This window comes from Thamnophis elegans, chromosome 14 (assembly GCF_009769535.1).
Source record: "Thamnophis elegans isolate rThaEle1 chromosome 14, rThaEle1.pri, whole genome shotgun sequence".
NCBI lineage: Eukaryota > Metazoa > Chordata > Lepidosauria > Squamata > Colubridae > Thamnophis > Thamnophis elegans.
The window spans coordinates 47345569-47366248 of record NC_045554.1 but is presented as its reverse complement, the minus strand read 5'-3'; the positions used below and the strand labels follow the sequence as shown (position 1 = coordinate 47366248).

Sequence of the window (20680 nt, the reverse complement as noted above, 5' to 3'; positions counted from 1 at the left end):
TAACCCTAAACCTAACGCTAAACCTAACGCTAAACCTAACCCTAAACCTAACCCTAAACCTAACCCTAAACCTAACCCTAAACAAACCCTAAAACAAACCCCTAAACCTAATCCTAATGCTTACCTTAAATGAAGTCGGCTTTCTGCCACGGCACCGTTTTAAAGCGCCCTTTGTTGCCGCGCTGTTGTCGCAGCGGTGATGACGCGCGGTGATGACGTCGCGGCTTTATCGCCGCGATTTTATCGCCGCGATTTTGACCAGCGCGGTTTTGTCGTGCCACGAATTTCTTGACTGTTAGAACAATCAATCAGTGGAATGAACTTGCCTCCAGGAAGTTGTGAATGCTCCAACACTGGAAGTTTTTAAGAAGATGTTGGATAGCCATTTGAAGTGGTGTAGGGTTTCCTGCCTAGGCAGGGGGTTGGACTAGAAGACCTCCAAGGTCCCTTCCATCTCTGTTATTCTATTCTAATCAAAGAGAGAGGCAACCTGGAATTGAAGAGAAACTTCTTAACGGTGAGGACAATTAACCAGTGGAAGAGAAGTCCTCCGGACGTTGTTGGTGCTGCCATACTGGAGGATTTTAAGAAGAGATTGGATGGACACTTGTCTGAAATGGAACAGGGTCTCCTGCTTTAGCAGTGGGTTGGACTAGAGGACCTCCAAGTTCCTTTCCAGTTCTGTGATTCTGTTAAAAGTCCAAATGCAAACCCAGGTGTGGCTCGTTTTCCTTTTGTGGAGAGAGAACATGGGGGATTTTCTGATCGTGTCTCAGTGCCATCAGTAGCTTGAACCAAACCGAACATTTCTGTGATCCAATCCCTCAAAACAACAGTTCCCCGCCTGGAGGTGCCCCATCTGCTTCCATTCCAGCTGAGTTGCTTTCCAAATTCAGACTAGAATAACATCTGCCCCCTTCCCTCTCCGAAGGCTGCCAAAGTAGACATTAGCTCCTATTCAGGGAATACCAACTGCTAAACCCTGAATATTGGCAAGCAAGGAATTAGCTGAGAATCCGTAACAAAATCCCCCTTCCAAAAGCTGTTTAAATACATCGCCGTTCAGCGTGTAGAACAAGGTGGGAGGAATCGGAGAGCGAAGAAAGAGAATGGATGCCGTGAATTCTACAGATTTCAGATTTCATCTCTGCCCAACTGGTGGAAGGTTGCTAAACCATCTGGATGGATCGTCTTAAACTGCACATATGTTCTGCCTATGTAGCACCTCTTATGGAAAGAATTGACCCTGGAGAGGAGGAGCCAATGTTGCGACGGTATGGTCACACGGTCTCAATGCTCTGAGACCACAGCCAACACTTTTGCCACTGGGTGGTCCAAACGGACCTAAACCCTCCCGAAGAGACGGTGAACAGGAAGAATACGTCTTGCTGATTGAATTGAATTGAATTGAATTTATTGCACTTATATGCCGCCCTTTTCCCCGGAGGGGACTCAGGGCGGCTCACAGTCCAAGTCAGGGAAGGGGATACAGATAAGGGATAAAAAACAAACAAAACAATACACAATTTAAAAGCACACAACAACCATACCATTCGAGGGGGGGGGCAAAAGCTCTTTAGCCCCAGGCCTGTCGGAACAGCCAGGTTTTAAGGGCTTTGCGGAAGGCCTGGAGGGTGGTGAGGGTTCGAATCTCCACGGGGAGCTCGTTCCAGAGGGTCGGAGCAGCCACAGAGAAGGCTCTCCTCCAGGTAGTCGCCAGCCGGCATTGGCCGGCAGATGGAATTCGGAGGAGGCCTAATCTGTGGGATCTAATCAGTCTATTGGAGGTAATTGGCAGCAGGCGATCTCGGGGATACCGCAAAATCCCTGAAAAAAGCCAGAGAAGTTTTTCAAACCAGCGACAAAAAATCCAGCCAATGCTGACAAAGTCGGGGCAGCTCCAAAACGGAAGGATACGGAAAGAGAAAGTGTTTCCAGCTGGTGAAGAATTTTTATTGTTTTAAAAAAGAGACTGCCTATAAAAACTCAAAAATCAATTTAAATTGAAGAATAGAAGAATCAAGCGGCGGAATTAAATTTGGAATGGTTTTGGACAGTGGTTATCTTACTTTTTAAATGTTATTTTCATGGATCGAATCTATGCAAACTTTTTGAAATGGATGGATTAAGTTTTCTTCTTCTACCTTCTCCTTGTGACTCTCTGTAATTTACAGTTTTCCGCTCTTATTGCTGTGGATATTTTTCTAATTCATTTAAAGATTGGACCTTTTTTTTTAATTTGAAATACAAAAAAGATACAAAAAGAAACTCTTTAACAGTGTCTCGCTCCAGAGGCTGGGAGGTTTTGTTGATCAGAGTTTTGTGTATTCAAAATGGAACATTTTTTCTTTCTTTCACGGATTGCTTTGACTTGGCACCACAAGGTTTTACTGTTTGGCTACAGACTGATAAGAGCACACAGATGTCCCTTTGAAGTATATTTTCAACCAGAGAAAAGTGAAAACAACGTTCTTTGTGAATCTATGTTTTAATTTTATTAATCTTCCCAGCTAGAGCAGCTGTGGTTGTTAGAATGACACAACATCAAGAAAAAATAGAGGTCTTAACTTTGCAAAATATATTTTCAGAACTACAGAAATTATCAAATGTAATAGAGAAAAAACTGGAATACCTAGAGCACATAACAAGAAAATATGATGAAAAAAAATGAAAACGTTCATCAAATGCAAAACGGGGTGATTGAAACTCAAAAAACCGAAGTAGAAAATGAATATAAAGAGACTAAACCTGCTGATATCTATGGTAATTGGTTTGTTCCTGAAAATGGAAAGAATGGAATACAGAAAGAGGAATTAAATGGAGAGGAAATCTATTCCAAAGGTCAAGATGTAGAAGGAGATAAAATTAAAGAATCTTTGGACTTAAAGAAAGAAATTCCAGTAGCAAAAGTATTGATAACACAACTGACAATCAAAGACAAACTGAATAAGGAGGAAGGAAGGAGGAGAGGAGGAAGAGGAAGCTGGGGAAGGAAGGGAGGGAGGAGAGGAGGAAGACGAGGCAAAGGAAGGAAGGAAGGAGATGAGGAAGACGAGGAGGAAAAGAAGGAAGAAAGGAAGGGGAGGAGAAGGAGGAGTTCAGCAAGAGTCCTCTCAGTTGCTCAGAGCAGTCCCTTTTTGGAGTGAAATACTTGAGGAATAATGCCTCCTTTTCTGTCTGGGATCCACCACTTACTGGAGTGCCAAAGTGCCTTTTACCAAGCTTTCTTGTGAGAGAAAAAAAAAATAACAGCCCTGACCGGTGTATTCTTTGTTCCTCGAATCCATGCATTCTGCAATTGGAATAAATTATGCAAATATACATTCTTTAATCTGCACTGTATATCCTGCTTTCAGGGTGGAAGTCTCTCTGCCATTAATATGCCGACTGCGGAGTCTTGAAGGGGGCCAGACAATTCGGAACTGGGAGTACAAATCATCAGAAAGAAGGGGAAGCTGGGAAGGAGTTTCCCAGTTACGATTTTTGTCAGGTGTTTTCACCTCTTTTTTTCTTCCTGTAGCAGGGAGAGCTCGGAATGAGCAACTTTCCAAAGGGATAAATCCCAAAGGAGACTCAAACTGGCAGGAGGGATCACGGAGATGAACCTCGGGATCACAATACTTGGTGACCGTGCTAACCATTAGGAGATGGTGATCCTATTGAGAAGGGCAGAGTAGGTCCTGCAAGAGCCCTGTGGGACAGAGCACAAATGGACTCGGTCAACTTCTGGACCTGACATGGTCCACAGTTGGTTTCTTGACCTTCTCCTCCAGAAGAGGCCTCCGCAATGGAATAGGTTTTCAGAGGGAAGCCAATCAGAGGATAGCCAATCGTACAGCCCGTTCGGTCGTTCCGATTCATGGTTTGGGTTTGAAGGGGGAGCTAACCACTGGATCCCTTTGTTGCTAAGCCCGGGTGGCCTCCACCACATTAGCTATTTCCAGATGTTGGGTAACAGAATAACAGAGTTGGGAGGGACCTTGTAGGTCCTCTAGTCCAATGGTCTCCAACCTTGGCAACTTTAAGACTTGTGGACTTCAACTCTGGCTGAGGAACTCTGGGAGTTGAAGTCCACAGGTCTTAAAGTTGCCAAGGTTGGAGAACCACTGCTCTAATCCAACCTCTTCTCAAACAGGGGACCCTATCCCATTTCTGACAAGTGGCTGTCCAGTCTCTTCTTGAAAGCCTCTTGTGATGGAGCACCCACCCAACTTCTGAAGGCAAGCCACTCCACCGGTTTATATCAATATAAACTAAATGACAAGTTACCCATGTGGTTGCTTCTCTCCTTGATGAGTTTCCATCCATTGCTCCTTGTCTGGCCTTCAGGTGCTTTGGAAAATAGGTTGACCCCCTTCCTCTCTGTGGCAGCCTCTCAAATATTGGAAGACTGCTATGATGTCATCCCCTGGTCCTTCTCTTCACTAGACTAGCCATGCCCAGTTCCTGCAACCGTTCATGTTTTAGTCTCCAGTCCCCTCTTCATCTTGGTTGCTCTTCTCTGCGCTCTTGTTTTCTGCCCGCTGATCGCTTTGCTCAGTCTTGTTAACCAATCAAGGGACGCCTAAACGCCACCCAGAGTTCCTTGTGCCACATAGAAGATGCCACGGCAGATAGAGGAGGCTTGCCAAGGGTCTCAATTCATCCTTTTGAAATGCAGATGTGAGCATGGGGCTGACCCACCTCTCCGCTTAGTCTCCCCTGTTTTACATTGGGCCCCTCCCCTTGTGAGCAGTTTCCCCCACTGCTGTACCAAGTCAGCCAGAGGGTTGTGGGTTGACACGTGGGAACATCCACCGTGGGGTTGAGTGGTCCAAGCTTGGTATTTAGATCTAAATTCTGATCTGCTTGGCCAAGAGCTGGATGCTTGCTCTTCAGGAGGACAGCAGGGTCTTCTGACCCACCAGAGTGAGGGGTTTTTTGGATGCCGAGCTGGAGATCAGGCGCCAACCCAGCATCTGTGGAGGGGGTCCAGCCAGCCCTTCCGTTTCTGTGCCGATTCCAAGCAGCCGCTAAGCTAGGAAGAACCGCTTGGGGTCAAACCTTCTGCTAAGATTTGCTCTTTAAGCAGAAGTGACTTGGCTCAGCTCTTCTGCTGGAGCTCATGGTTGGTTTTTGGGTGTCCGGGGATTAGAGGAGCTAATAAGGATAAGGAGGAGTGGGTTGCTGGTGTGCCTGGCGGTGTCACACTCTTGTTCCATCATGAGACGTCTTGTGGGTTAACATGTCTGAACATCCGCGGGGCCTTTGCCTGAAAGAAGCATCACTAGCATTCTTGCATCTTCTCCTCCCTCCTCCTCCTCCTCCCCGTCATGCGCAGGTGATTGCCCAGAGAACATCTGGCTGGGATTAAGCCGGGGAAGGCTGTTGGGGAGCAGAGAGAGCGCCATGGATGGCTCAAACCAGATGGTGCCGCTCTCCCTTCCCACTTTCATCGCGTCGTGGTGTCGCCAGAAGAGCTGTAATGGCAAAAGACAAGCAGATGTTTCTGCAGCTGAGGCCATGGGCTGCCCACTTCGGGGAACGACTGGTCACAGATCATTCTCTACCCCGGTGGCGGTGCCAGCTTCCTCCTGCCGTTATGGCTTTTGTGCACGCTCCAGAGCGAGCTGTATGCGCAGCCAAGGTCCAGGAGCAGCTGCCTTCTCAGCTGATGCTCGGCTCGCCCACAAGAACAGCTTGGCCCAAGGCCCTGTTTTTGTTCCCGGGGAGAATTGTCACTGAACCAAATATAGGACCGCCTCTCTTAGCTGTTTGTCAGGCAACTCTGCCCCCCAGCTAGACCCCCAAAGCGTGTTAAGCCAAAGGCTGCAGGGAAATTCCAGTTGCCGAAGGGCTAAAAGCCAGGGAAGCTTTTCGCTCTGCATAAAGTTACTTGGAAGGTTGGCTTTTTGCAAGCTGTCTTTGGGCAAATTGCTGTCGGATTGTCGGGGGATATCGTGCCTTTTGAAGTTTATCTGCTCATTTCTTTAAATCAGGAGTCTCCAAACTTGGCCCCTTTAAGACTTGTGGACTTCAACGCCCAGAATTCCCCAGCCAATGTGGGGAAGTTGAATCTGGGAGTTGAAGTCCAGAAGTCTTAAAGTTGCATGCCTGGCTGGGGAATTCTGGGAGTTGAAGTCCAGAAGTCTTAAAGTTGCATGCCTGGCTGGGGAATTCTGGGAGTTGAAGTCCACAAGAGCCGAGGTGGCGCAGTGGTTAAATGCAGCACTGCAGGCTACTTCAGCTGACTGCAGTTCTGCAGTTCGGCTGTTCAAATCCCACCAGGCTCAAGGTTGACTCAGCCTTCCATCCTTCCGAGGTGGGTGAAATGAGGACCCGGATTGTTGTTGGGGGCGATATGCTGACTCTGTAAACCGCTTAGAGAGGGCTGAAAGCCCTATGAAGCGGTATATAAGTCTAACTGCTATTGCTATTGCTATTTAAAGTTGCATGCCTGGCTGGGGAATTCTGGGAGTTGAAGTCCAGAAGTCTTAAAGTGGCCAGATTTTACTTAAAAGATTGCATAGCCACTCATGATCCGCAGGGGTAATCCTGTGGCCTGTGGGTGCCTTTTGCATTCTTCCTCCCTTCCTTGGGGTCTTCTCTGGATGGGGATCATTGGGCTTGTGTTCCTTTCAGCAAGAAGCTGGCTCCCGAAGTGGCGGTGGAGGCAGCAACGGAACCCGGGACCGCCTGATCGCAGAGGCTCCGTTGCCCCAGGAGAAAGGCAGCGGCCCCACGGTCCCTTCGCATTTGCTGGGGGCGCCTTATTCCTTTGCAATCCCCCCCAACTCCATTGTCCAGGATTCCCGTTTCCCGCCTCTCAAGTAAGTGATGTTGGGGCGATTCCTACCCTTCCTCCCTGGGCTCCCGACGGGGCCTTTGACTGGGCTCCCTCTTCCTTTCCTGAGGGGGATCGTGCTTCCCGCTGGCCCGGTCTCTTTCTGGCTCACTGCAAGTGGGGCCTCAGTTCATGAGGGAAGTGAGCTTGGAAATGTTATGGCAGACTTCTGGAATTCATTTTCGTCTTTCTTTCTTTCTTTCTTTCTTTCTTCTTCCTTTCTTCCTTCCCTCCCTTGCTCCCTCCCTTACTTCTTTGTTTCCTCCCTTCCTTACTTCGCCCTCCCTTCCTCATCCTTTTCCTTCCTTCCTTCCTTCCTCTCCCCTTCCCTTCCTTTCTCCTCCCTCCCTCCCTCATCCTTTCCCTTCCTCCCTCCTTCTCTCCCTCCCTCTCTCATCCTTTTCCTCTCTCCCTTCCTTCCTCCCCCTTTCCCTTCCTTTCTCCTCCCTTCCTCATCCTTTCCCTCCCTCCCTCCTTCCCTCCCTCCCACCCTCCCTCATCCTTTTCCTCCCTCCCTTCCTCCCCCTTTCCCTTCCTTTCTCCTCCCTCCCTCCCTCCCTCCCTCATCCTTTCCCTTCCTCCCTCCCTCCCTCCCTCATCCTTTCCCTTCCTCCCTTCCTTACTTTGTTCCTCCCTCTCCCTTTTCCACCCTCCCTCATCCTTTCCTTTCCTCCCTTACTTTCTTACTTCCTCCCCCTTTTCCTCCCCCCTCCCTTTTCCTTCCAGCCTCCAGCGTCCTGTCCACCACGTGGTGCCTCCTAGTGCTGTCACGGAGGACTACCTGCGAAGTTTCCGGCCCTACCACACAGCCGAGGAGCTCCGCATGTCCTCCTTGCCTCCCCTCACTTTGGACCCGGCCACTGCTGCGGCTTATTACCACCCCAGCTATTTGGCTCACCACCCTTTCCCTCATCCGGCTTTCAGGTAAGAGAAGACAAGTTGAGCGAGGAGGAGGTTGTGCTCCTTCGGTCTTGATCTGGTCGGGCAGCTGCAGCTGGCTAAGTAGTCCGTCCTCCAGGCATGTCCTTTGGAGCCACCGCTAATGAAACCTCCTGGCCCATGGAGTGGAAGGTTCTCGGAGGACTTTCACACAGCGAAATGAAACCCAGCAGGTTGTCCCTTAAAAGAGCAGCAGGGCTCCAGATGATGGACTACTAATTTGTCCTCCTGTTGAGCAGGCTCAGCTGCTGTCCAGCTTCATCCCAGCTAGCAAGGCATGCTGTGTCCATGGAGATCTGAAGGATCTTGGAAACAAATGCCTTGAAGGGCCTCCGAGAAAGCTGAGAATTTGCCTCCAGCTTTTCTCTGTGTGAATGAGTCCCGCGCGTGTTGGAGTCTGCAGGCGGACTTGGCTTTAGAGGACGTGAGAATGTAGGTGGATGTTACGGCCTTCCTTGACATCATCTGAGAAGGTCCCTGAAGGACCCTCATCTAGTGAGCTTGGCTCAGTGGTGACCAAGGGCTGCATCTTCTCAGTAAGGTGGCTGGAAAGTCCTTTTTGGAGTCTCACATCCCATACCCACCCTGTCAGATTTTGAATAATAGATAATAAAGGTTTCAATCTAGGTCAATCATTGGGACCGGAAAGTTAGTCTTCCGAGCTTTCCAATTCATCCTTGGGGAATCTCTCTAGTTGTGGGAACCTCTCCCTAGCAGACAAATTCTGCTAGAGAGAAGTTCCCCGAGGATGGGCTGCAGCACGAGTCCAATAGCAATAGCAATAGCAGTTAGACTTATATACCGCTTCATAGGGCTTCCAGCCCTCTCTAAGTGGTTTACAGAGTCAGCATATCGCCCCCACAGTCTGGGTCCTCATTTCACCCACCTCGGAAGGATGGAAGGCTGAGTCAACCTTGAACCTGGTGAGATTAGAACCGCTGAACTGCAGATAACAGTCAGCTGAAGTGGCCTGCAGGACTGCACCCTAACCACTGCACCACCTTGGCTCCAAAAATGTGGAAGACTAAACTTCTCGTCCTGGTAACCGGCCCAAATTGGATCTGCAATCCTGGGAGAAGGAAACTTTGCCTTCGTTCGTAATGAAGGTTTCATTTATCCAGGCCTCTTAAGAATATTACAGTGCTGTTCTGTTCCGCCAGGGTGGTTTTATCCATTTGACTTTTAAGTGATGCTGATATTTTATTATTGTTTTATCATTGTGGTAGCTCTAGTGAATGATTTTGTGGTCTACTCAATACAAGTTAGGAGTGAGGGGGGTAAGAAAGCTGTTGCGATCGTTTCTGCGCAGCCTTGCCAAGCTGAATCTTAGTTAGAAGCAAAACGCGATTAAGTTTTGTGGGATGCTGGCGGGTCAAAATAACCTAAAGACTCTGCTTTTCCCCAGAATGGATGATTCCTACTGTCTTTCGGCTCTTCGCTCTCCTTTCTACCCAATCCCAACTCCTGGTTCGCTCCCACACCTCCACCCATCGGCCATGCACCTCCACTTATCGGGAATGAGGTACCCCACCGAGTTGTCCCATTCCTCGCTTTCTGCACTTCAGTCGGAACGCCTCTCCAGCCTGACCGCGGAAAGGTATGGCACGTCGGAAGACTTTGGTGATCGGCGGGCCAAAGTTAACCTCCGGGTTTCTGTGAGCTCCCTTTGTTCTTCTCTCGACTTCGCAGGTTGCAGTTGGACGAGGAGCTGCGGCAACGGGAGCGGGAGAAGGAGCGGGAGCGGGAAGCCGATCGGGAGCGGGAACGGGAGCGGGAAAGGGAGCGGGAGAAGGAGCTGGAACGAGAACGGGAGCGAGAGCGGGAACGGGAGCTGGAAAGGCAGCGCGAGAGAGCCCGGGAAAAGGAGCAGAGCATCATCAAAGCCATGGAAGGCCCCTTCCTGTCGGTCTCAGAGTTGCAAGGGCCAAGGACTCATCCAGCCGAAGAACGTGTCAAACCATCGGAACAGCTAACGCCAAACCGAGCAGGTGACCTTCAGCTGCTTTCTACCAGGCGGTCGGAAAAGCCCAGCCTATTTCCAGGGAGCAGAAACAGATTTCAAACCCGAATCTTGGGCAGGATGAACTCATGCGATGGGTTTGAAGTGTCATTGCTCCAACATGGGGCCTTGCATCTCTTCTTGGGTTGCTTGCATTGCATGCTGTTTCTGTGCATGGCTGAACGCCCCCTGAGGCTTGTTTGGCCCAAGGGTGTTCCGGGGATCCATGGATTAGCCAGTCGGGGGTGGAATCTAGTTGCCCCCGTGACCCGACAAATGCGCGCACGACAAAAGCGCGCTGACAAAACCGCGTCGCTTAAACCGCGACGTCATCAACGCGCCGACAACAGCACGCCGACAGAAGCACGATTTAATTTAAGGTAAGGGTTAGATTTAGGGTTAGGGTTAGGGTTAGGTTTACAGCGCGCTTCTGTTGGCGCGCTGTTGTCGGCGTGCTTCAGCGCTCATTCGTCGGCGCGGTTTAGAACTCATGGTTTTGTCACCGCGGTTTAGTTGGACGTGCTTTTGTCGGCTGCCCTTTTGTCGGTGAACCAGTTGCCCCTGTAGTCTTCTCCAAGAAGCCGAGACATCCAAGGACTGGCCCTCTCATAATCTTCCCACTTGTTCTCTTTTCTCCCTGTGTTGACCAGAATTATGAAACCCACCTACAACGTACCTGTGTGTGATTTCTCCCAGAACGGTGTCAACAGCCATAAGCATTTTGTGCAAAATTGTGTCCTAGTTGCCCTCTTGCGATGTTCAGACAAGATAAACGCTCCTTGCCTAGACATCTGCCTTCCAGCTTTAACAAATTGCAGGCTTCCTGTTGCCTTTGGTCAACAGTGGCATATATTTATATAAATATATATATTTATGTCCCTGCAGAAAAACCAAAGGACCCTTCTGCTGCCCAGACCCCGAAGGCGGTCCAGCCCCCCTTGCACCAGCCATCTGCCTCGCAGCACCCGGTGCCTAGCTTGATTTCCAGCCACAGTATCTTCCCCCCGCCCGCAGGCAGCACAGCCGCCGCGCTCCTCATCCAACGCACCAACGAGGAGGAGAAATGGCTGGCACGCCAACGGCGGCTACGGCAAGAGAAGGAAGACCGCCAGTCCCAGGTGTCTGAGTTTCGGCAGCAGGTCCTGGAACAGCATTTGGACATCGGGCGCCCAGCCGGACAGATGGAAGTGGAGCATCGGCCAGAGAACTCCAGGTAGCGGCTGGTGGCCTTGGCCTTGTTGTGGGAAGTGAGGGCGCCTGAGTGGCCCCATTGGCTCCTCTCTGGGGTGGGGGAAGTAGCCACCTGCCACCAACGACCCGGCACTTCCCAAGGATCAGCAAGGCCTACGTTTTCCTCTGCTGCCTAGATTTCAGCAGCCACCGTGTTAATGCCATCTGACAGCTGCTTGGATGCCTGGACAGAAGGGGTGAGGTGGCCTCCATGCCATCAACGTTGACCAGGTGTCTCTGGGACGGTTGTCGCTAATTTGAGCTGTCTTTGGCAGATGGAGGGGCTTCTAAATCTGATAGGTTAAAGCTGTGCTTGGCACGGCTGCTGGCTGGCCTCGGAACAACAGAGCCCTGATGGGTTTGAATGATCCAAGCTTGATATTTAGATCTAAATTATCACCTGCTTTGCCAAGAGCTAGATGCTTGCTCTTCAGGAGGACAGCAGGGTCTTCTGACCCACCGGGGTGAGGGTTTTTTTGGAGGCCGAGCCGGAGATCAGCCGCCAACCCAGCATCTGTGGAGGGGGTCCAGCCAGCCCTTCTGTTCCTGAGCTGATTCCAAGCAGCCGCTAGGCAAGGAAGAGCCGCTTGGGGTCAAACCTTCTGTTAAGATCTGCTCTTTAAGCAGAACTGACTCGGCTCAGCTCTTCTGCTGGAGCTCATGGTTGGTTTTTGGGTGTCCGTGGGGGATTAGAGAAGTTAATCGGGATAAGGAGGCATGGGTTGCTGGTGTGCCTGGTGGTGTCGCTCTCTCCTTCCATCATCCTCTGGCGCCAGAGCTGGCTCACCTGTGTGACAGGTGTCAAGAGAAGGCTTGACAGCTTTCGAACGGCTGCAATTCAGCGGCTCCCGAGCCACTTTGGCTGGATAAGGGGTGCAGCAAACGCTACGTTTGCCGCACGTTGTTCGTTGTACCTGCCCGGCTTCCTTCCCAACCGCCTCGATTCTCCATCTTGGTATTTTTATAAGCACATGTTCCTATTGGGGCTCCTCAGTTGTCCAGGTCAGTGTTGCTCTATAAGGTGCTTTTTCCAAAAGGCAAGAGGACTTCCTTGGGTTTCCTTTTGTCCTCGAAAGCTGAAGAACCAAAGAAGCTTCTTGGAGGAGAAGCGAGATGTTTTCAAGGACAAATACAAGAAAAAAAAGTCCAGTTGCCTTTTGGAAAAGCACCTTTTGGGGACACCGTTCCGGTAAATCTGCCAATGTTGTCCGGATCTTCCTCCTTTTGTTTTCTTTACGCAACGGCTTTTCATTCCGTTTGTTCATCTGGCGATGTCTTCTCCGGCCGCTCCTAAGCGTGCTGTTTTGCTGGGAAGGCTGGCAATTGTTCCGTTTCCCCTCCGTCGTAAATTTTGTCTCCTGCAAGCTCTTTGCAAAGAAACACTCCCGTCTTGCCCAGCAGTTGTGCAATGTATCGCGCTGGGAAGCAGCCATGGCTGTTTCGGTACATAGCACCCTGGCGCTCTCGAGCGGGAAGCGGCTCTATGCGCCGCGGCTTCAGCAAATGTGCTGCTTATCGGGGTATCCGCTGTTGTCCTTTTGCTACCTATTTAAGGATTACACGGTTGTCATCCTCTGTGCCACTTGAGCGTAACTTTGGGGGGAGGATTGTTTCATGTCGGAATCTGCGAGGCTGAATTGCTGATAGACAGGCGAAATCCGCAACCTTCCAGGTATTAGAATCTGGGGATCGGAATAGAATATCCGATTCTACTGGATAGAGAGATTGAAAAACACGTTGGAGATTGTCTCATTTAGGGTTTCTCGCAGGGGTGAAATCCAGCAGGTTCTGACAGGTTCTGGAGAACCGGTGGTGGAAATTTTCAGTAGTTCGGAGAACCAGCAAATACCACCTCTGGCTGGCCCCAGGAGTGGGGAGGGAATGGGGATTTTGCAGTATCCTTCCCCCTGGAGTGGGGAGGGAATGGAGAGTTTGCAATCCCTTCTCCTGGAGTGGGGAGGGAATGGAGAGTTTGCAATCCCTTCTCCTGGAGTGGGGAAGGAATGGAGAGTTTGCAATCCCTTCTCCTGGAGTGGGGAGGGAATGGAGAGTTTGCAATCCCTTCTCCTGGAGTGGGGAAGGAATGGAGAGTTTGCAATCCCTTCTCCTGGAATGGGGGGAGGGAATGGAGAGTTTGCAATCCCTTCTCCTGGAGTGGGGAGGGAATGGAGAGTTTGCAATCCCTTCTCCTGGAGTGGGGAAGGAATGGAGAGTTTGCAATCCCTTCTCCTGGAGTGGGGAAGGAATGGAGAGTTTGCAATCCCTTCTCCTGGAGTGGGGAAGGAATGGAGAGTTTGCAATCCCTTCTCCTGGAGTGGGGAGGGAATGGAGAGTTTGCAATCCCTTCTCCTGGAGTGGGGAAGGAATGGAGAGTTTGCAATCCCTTCTCCTGGAGTGGGGAGGGAATGGAGAGTTTGCAATCCCTTCTCCTGGAGTGGGGAGGGAATGGAGAGTTTGCAATCCCTTCTCCTGGAGTGGGGAAGGAATGGAGAGTTTGCAATCCCTTCTCCTGGAGTGGGGAGGGAATGGAGAGTTTGCAATCCCTTCTCCTGGAGTGGGGAGGGAATGGAGAGTTTGCAATCCCTTCTCCTGGAGTGGGGAGGGAATGGAGAGTTTGCAATCCCTTCTCCTGGAGTGGGGAAGGAATGGAGAGTTTGCAATCCCTTCTCCTGGAATGGGGAGGGAATGGAGAGTTTGCAATCCCTTCTCCTGGAGTGGGGAGGGAATGGAGAGTTTGCAATCCCTTCTCCTGGAGTGGGGAAGGAATGGAGAGTTTGCAATCCCTTCTCCTGGAGTGGGGAGGGAATGGAGAGTTTGCAATCCCTTCTCCTGGAGTGGGGAGGGAATGGAGAGTTTGCAATCCCTTCTCCTGGAGTGGGGAGGGAATGGAGAGTTTGCAATCCCTTCTCCTGGAATGGGGGGAGGGAATGGAGAGTTTGCAATCCCTTCTCCTGGAGTGGGGAGGGAATGGGGATTTTGCAATCCCTTCTCCTGGAGTGGGGAGGGAATGGGGATTTTGCAATATCCTTCTCCCTGCGGTGGGGATTTGCAGTATCTTTCCCCTGCCAGGCCCACCAAGCCATGCCCACAGAGCCGGTAATAAAAAAAAAATTGAATTTCACCACCGGTTTCTCGCCCTTAGCCATACTGACTGGGGGATTCTGGGAATGGAAGTCCAGGCAAGTTAAAATTGCCACGTTTGAGAAACGCTGCTAAAAAGCCTATTCATTTAGGGAACGCAAAGGGATCATCTTCCCCAAGTATCAAGATTCGCAAATACAGACACTGTATTTATTGCCATTTGAAGCTTAGACCAGGGGTATCCAACCATGCTGGCTTGGGAATTCTGGGAATTGAAGTCCACAGGTCTTAAAGTTGCCAAGATTGGAGGTCTGTAGAAATTTTCCGTCCTCTAATCATGGTTGTCCCAAAAGTGGTTTTTTTTTTCAGGAGGCAAATTGGACTTTCTTCTTTTTTCTTTGAAAACATTTCACTTCACATCCAAGAAGCTTATTCAGCTCTGACAGAACAGTGGGGAATGGAAGGATTGATAATCCTTGCAGACATCATTTGCATCCTTTTAGAGAGTCATTGAGAGGCACCTGGAGGTTTACCTGTGTCCTCGGGGTCACCTGAGTGGGGCAAACGGTTCTTGTAGTCTGCAGTTTTTCCTCTGGAAATCCATTCCTATTCCCACACCAGTCCAAAGGTCTTCATCCCAAATTGTGTAGCTAACAGACCCTCTCAAAGGCTGGAAATGACCAATTCTGTCTGCAAGGAGTATGAATCCTTCCATTCCCCACTATCCTGTCAGAGCTGAAAAAAGCTTTTTGGATGAGAAGCGAAACGTCGTCAAAAGAAAAGAAAACCAGACTCCTGAAAAAGCAACTTTTGGGGTGGCTAAGGTTAGATACCTCTGTCTTAGACCGTTTAATTTACGGAGATGTCATTCCTGTTTAGGGAAGAGCACTCTAAACAGTGGTGCTTTCTCCGACTTGCAAATCCTTCCTTTTTCTGTGGTTTTAATTCATGGAGGGATGCTTTTCAGGAAAGACACTGACCACTTTAATGGACTCTAAAAGTAGCTTCCTTTTTGGTTAACCAAGCTCAGCTGGCTACCCGAAAGCTTCTTGCCACACATTTAATATAAATGACTTAAACTGTGGTTTACAAACTATTGAGCATCTGCTTCGGGCCCCCAAACGCCTGGACAATATGATTTCTATGCTGGCCAAATGCATCCCTTCCAGTTTTTTTTGTTTTTTTTACAGGTTATGTGCTGAACTGGGGAATTCTGGGAATTTGAGGTCCAGACAAGTTGCCAAGGGCTGAGAAACATTGCTTTAGAGCACAGCTGGCTGGGGGATTCTGAGAGTTGAAGTCCACAGGACTTAAAGTCGCCAAGGTTGAGAAACACTGCTTTAGAGGGAGACTTTCCACAATGGGGAACAGCAGAGAAGCTCGCTAGGTGGTTCTCAGATGATTGCTGTGTGCTTTTTGTGGGGGGAATTGGCACAGTAATTTGGGTGCAGCTGAGAATTTAAACACAACACTGTTTGGCCAGGAAAATCTGGTTTCTGCCGCATTTAATGGCAACGCCACTAGATGTCGCTCACTCTGATTCCCAGAGGCATGAATGGGACACCTGCTGTGGCCAAGATGCCCTCTACTGGACAGTATTATAGGGAAGAGCTCCGGTTCCAACTGCACTGAATTGTGATCCAGGGCAGAAACTTGAGTTTTGGGTCTTGTACGGTGTTGCATAACGACAGGCACAAAATCAGAAAAGGTTTTCTATTAAAGCCTGTTTTATTTGCAGAAGGCTTTTGTGTTATGCATCACAGGGTAATTCCCAGAAAACAACAACAACAAGCAGTGCAAATCGAAATTCCCTAAAAAATAAAAAACTTGTGGCCAATTAGTCTTAAAAATAGAAGCTAAAAGGAAAGCATGGAAAAGAGCAACCGGCTCTTTTTCCCTATCCCTGCTTGAGAAAAAGAGACTGAGATGATCTGATTTGGCTTGGAAGCAACAACACGGAATTGCTTCATGAAGCAATGGGTGGAAACTAATCAAGGAGAGAAGCAACTTAGAACTAAGGACAAATTTTCTGACAGTGAGAACCATCAACCCATGGAACAGAGGTTGCCTTCAGAGGTTGTGGGAGCTTCATCCCTGGAGGCTTCCGGGAAGAGACATGCCTGGCATCTGTCAGAAAGGGTGTAGGGTCTCCTGCTTGGGCAGAGGGGTTGGGCTAGATGACCTCCAAATCCCCTTCCAACTCTATTAATCTCTAAATCTTGCTCCGTAATGAAAATTCTGGCCGTGAGTCCAGGAAAACCTGCACGGAGCCTTGTTTCCATTAACGCTGTTTTGCTTTCCTCTTTCTCCAGACTGGGTCCAGGCCGCCCCGAACTGGGGGTCCGAGAGCAACCCCAGCATTTCGGAGGGCCCCCTCCACTCATATCCCCCAAGCCTCAGCCCCATCCGGTGCCCACGTCTCTCTGGAACCCCGTCTCCTTGATCGACGGCCCCACGGACGCTCGGAGGCTACAGGAGAGCCACCCGCTCCCCAGCCACGCCAGCCCCTACGAGTCCAGCCGGCAGGCCATCCCTTTGGTCAAAGTGGAGCGAGTCTTCTGTCCTGAGAAAGTGGAGGACGGTGCCCGGAAAAAGGAACCTTTGGACAAATACCAGCCGGGCCGGGAGACGGGTGGATCCGAGCCGGGTGGGTTTCCTCACGGACCCTCCTTACTAAGCGAATGGGAGAAGCCCCTGCAGCAGAGAACTCCCCACCCACAAAGCCTTCCATTTGTTGAGGCGTTGAAGAACCCAACCGGCTCCTCGTACAGGCATCTCCTACCCAGAGGCCACGATCCCATGTATGTTTACGACGAATTCTTGCTCCAGCAACGCAAGTTGGTCAGCAAGCTGGACCTAGAGGAGAGGAAGAGGAGGGAAGCGCAGGAGAAAGGTGGGTGACCGTCAACCTTCCTCGGGGGGTTTCCTGCTTCAGATGAGAATTGATAGAACTGGTAGACGGGAATCTCTGAAGCTCAGTGTCGAACTGCGGGCTCCTGGGTGCGCTCTTGAGTTCGGTGGTTTTCTTGAGGACGTTTCATAACCCAACTAGGGAACATCATCAGTGCTAGAAAGGAATGAGATTTGCAGAGAAGAGGAGGAGGAGGAGGAGGAGGACTGTAGGGTTCTTGATGCTCCCAGAGCTTAGTGGCTTCCTTACGGACATTTCGTGACCCCACTAGGGGACATCATCAGTGCTAGAAGGGAGTGGGGTTTGCAGAGTGGAGGATAAGGGAAATGGGAGGGAGAAGAGGAGGAGAAGGAAGAGGAAGAGGAGAAGGAGGAGCGGTGGGGTTTTTGGTGCCCCCTGAGCTTGGTAGTTTTCTTGCAGACGTTTCGTGACCCAACTAGGGAACATCATCAGTGCTAGAAGGGAATGAGGTTTGCAAAGAGGAGGGAGGAGGGGAGAGAGGAGGAGGACTGTTTCATGACCCAATTAGGGAACATCATCAGGGTTAGGAGAGAGTGGGGTTTGTGGAGAGAGAGAGAGAGAGAGAGAGAGAAGCATTTTTCCAATGAAGGTGGAATAAAAGGAATTAAAAGTTTGGGGGGGAGGCATTACAAGGCCCAGCCTCCAATCCGAGACTCGTGTCTCTCGGTCCAAGCAAAGAGTCCCAAATAAAAGGACCCCTGCCTTGTTTCTGCTTAGCCCCTGCCCCTCCCTCTTCCCCCCTCCCCGCTTTTTCAAAAAAAAGGGCCCAGTGGCCTTACCAGGGAGTCGTGCAGGCTCCCCCTGCAGCTCCTTTGAAGGCCTGTTCCAAGCGGCTTTGCAAATTGTCTCTCTGAGACAGGCCCAATTAATAAATGATGAACTGAGACCAATAAAGCCGCTTTAAATATTCATCGAGAACGTACAGCCATGGTGGGATTTGCAAAAGGGAGGAAAACAAAACATTTAAGTAGGAAGGGAGGGGGGGGAGACGCGCGGCTTCCATCACGAGGCAGCGCAGCCTTCTCTGTCGGCGAAGAGGGGTCCTTCCTCCTCCTTCCCCAGCGTCCTTCCCGTTGGTCCCTTCGCAGGAATGTGTCAGCTAGCACCCTGGTAGACCTCTATGCCTTGGGGAGGGTATGAGCTCCTCCTGTGCCGAAGGGTTATGGCTCTGCCTTTTCAATGCCCCCAGGTGGCTCCTCAGCACCACCTGGAAGGAGGGAGCTTTGGAAACTGGCCTTCATCCGGCTCCATGAAAGTCCTCAGGCCTGGCCTGTAATAGCCCCCCGTATGTTGTCTGCCTGATGGTCCCTTCTGGCTCAGGAAGAGAGAGAGTGACATCTGGCAGCAGAACCAGACTGTGGGGACAAGTCCAGCTGCCCTCTCCTGTTTATAAGCACTGGGGGTGGCCAGCCGCTGGCAGCCTCCTGCCTTCCTCCCAGCTTTTCCTGGCCTTCCTTAAACCGGATGCTGGCTTGCATCATTTGTTCCTTTCAGGAGCCGAATGTTTCCCCCCCCCCACACCCCTCCAGGCAAAATAGCCCTGGCTCAGGCTCCATGCCTGTCTTGGCAGATGGGTAGCTGTCACCATGTAGAGCCATGTCTCCAGGGTTGAAATCCAGCAGGTTCTGACAGGTTCTGGAGAACCGGCAGCAGAAATTTTGAATAGTTCGGAGAACCGGCAAATGCCACCTCTGGCTGGCCCCAGAGTAGGGTGGGAATGGAGATTTTGCAGTATGCTTCTCCTGCCACGCCCACCAAGCCACGCCCACCAAGCAACACCACGCCCACAGAACTGGTAGTAGAAAAAATTTGAATTTCACCACTGCATGTCTTGCTTGAGAAGTCCAGCTGCCGCTTGGTGCCACAGTCCTTCGGGGCACCCAGAACAGCTGCGAGAATTAATCCGGCTCTTCCCTGAGAAGACCCAACGTGGTGGGACAGCGTAGCTTGGGTTCCTAGAGGGAGAAAGGGGCACCTGGGCAAAGGTGAAGATGAGGTTTTTGGTGGCCTTCAAAAATTCACACCTGCTCTGCTTGGGGTACGCAGGATATTATTACGATCTGGATGATTCCTACGACGAGAGCGATGAAGAGGAAGTACGGGCTCACCTACGCTGTGTGGCTGAGCAGCCCCCTTTGAAGTTGGACACTTCCTCTGAGGTAGGTCTCCTCTCCTGGTCCCCATAATGGCGTCGGTCGAAGGGTTCTGGCTTGAAACAGAGGGTTCGCTCCCCCAGGAGGCCCAGGGTCAGTGCATTGTACGATCGGTAGCATTGCCTTGGCCTTATGTTTGAATGTTTGAATATTTATTTTATTTATATGCTGCCCTTTTCCCCCGAAGGGGACTCAGGGCGGCTCACAACTCAACCAAGGGAGAGGGATGCAGACAAAAATTAAAGCGACACGCAACAATACATAATTTAAAACACACAACAGTCATACCATTCGAGACGGGGGCAACAGTTCTTTAGCCCCAGGCCTGTCGGAATAGCCAGGTTTTAAGGGCTTTGCAGAAGGCCTGGAGGGTGGTGAGGGTTCGAATCTCCACGGGGAGCTCGTTCCAGAGGGTCAGAGCAGCCACAGAGAAGGCTCTCCTCCGAGTAGTTGCCAGTCCACATTGGCCGGCGGATGGAATTCGGAGGAGGCCTAATCTGTGGGATCTAAACAGTCTAGCGGAGGTGATTGGCAGCAGGCGCTCTCTCAAGTACCCAGGTCCAATACCATGAAGGGCTTTATAAGTGACGACTAGCGCCTTGAAGCGTATCCGGAGACCAATAGGCAGCCAGTGCAGCTCACGGAGGATAGGTGTTACGTGGGTGAACCGAGGTGCACCCACGATCGCTCGCGCGGCTGCATTCTGGACCAGCTGGAGTCGCCGAATGCTCTTCAAGGACTGCCCCATGTAGAGCACGTTGCAGTAGTCCAGTCTAGAGGTCACAAGGGCGCGTATTTAAGAAGAATAAAGCGTCTCAGAGGTAAACAGCCAGAATACTAGATAGATAAGCAAAAGATAACGAAATAAGAGGGTTAAAAACTGTGAAATTCAAGTGAAACACATTAGGAGGGGAAACATCATAAAGGTGGTTTTTGCGTAAATGTGGCCTACGTTTTTTTGTATTTGTATGTTTGAAAATAAAATCTTTAAATTAAAAAGAAAAAAGAAAACTAGGTCTCGGAGGGAATGGAAGTTTTCCTGGCTGAGGTATATATTTATGAAAGCCTTCACAAGGCTGACGTCCCTCTTTGCTTCTTCCAGAAGTTGGAGTTCCTGCAGCTTTTTGGGCTGACCACACAGCAACAGAAGGAGGAGCTGCTGATCCAGAAGCGGAGGAAAAGGAGGAGGATGTTGAGGGAGAGCAGCCCTTCCCCGCCCACCATCCAGAACAAGCGCCCCACGCCTTCCCCACGCTTTGTCCTCTCCACCCGCTACAGCCCGGATGAAATGAACCACAGCCCCAACTTTGAAGAGAAGAAGAGGTTCCTCACCACCTTCAACTTAACCCACATTACTGCGGAAAAGAGGAAAGGTATTGATTGGCCTGGGGGGGGGGGAGGGGGGGCTTGCAGGTTGCAGAGATCCGTGTTTCAGACTAACAAAATAACGAAGAGTTGGAAGGGACCTTGGAGGTCTTCTAGCCCAACCCCCTGCTCAGGCAGGAAACCCATTTCAGACAAGT

General features: G+C 50.5%; 1 protein-coding gene across 1 annotated transcript in view; it reads left to right on the top strand.

Annotated features, from left to right (window-relative positions):
• Window positions 1–20680, top strand: part of GSE1 (Gse1 coiled-coil protein) — a 124006-nt gene that overhangs the window by 94029 nt on the left and 9297 nt on the right. Inside the window, exons 4-11 of the mRNA XM_032231313.1 lie at window positions 6622–6809; window positions 7550–7747; window positions 9168–9359; window positions 9452–9750; window positions 10647–10974; window positions 16385–16965; window positions 19051–19163; window positions 20260–20530. Coding sequence (XP_032087204.1) covers window positions 6622–6809; window positions 7550–7747; window positions 9168–9359; window positions 9452–9750; window positions 10647–10974; window positions 16385–16965; window positions 19051–19163; window positions 20260–20530 — 2170 coding nt within the window. The remainder of the gene's footprint in view (window positions 1–6621; window positions 6810–7549; window positions 7748–9167; window positions 9360–9451; window positions 9751–10646; window positions 10975–16384; window positions 16966–19050; window positions 19164–20259; window positions 20531–20680) is intronic.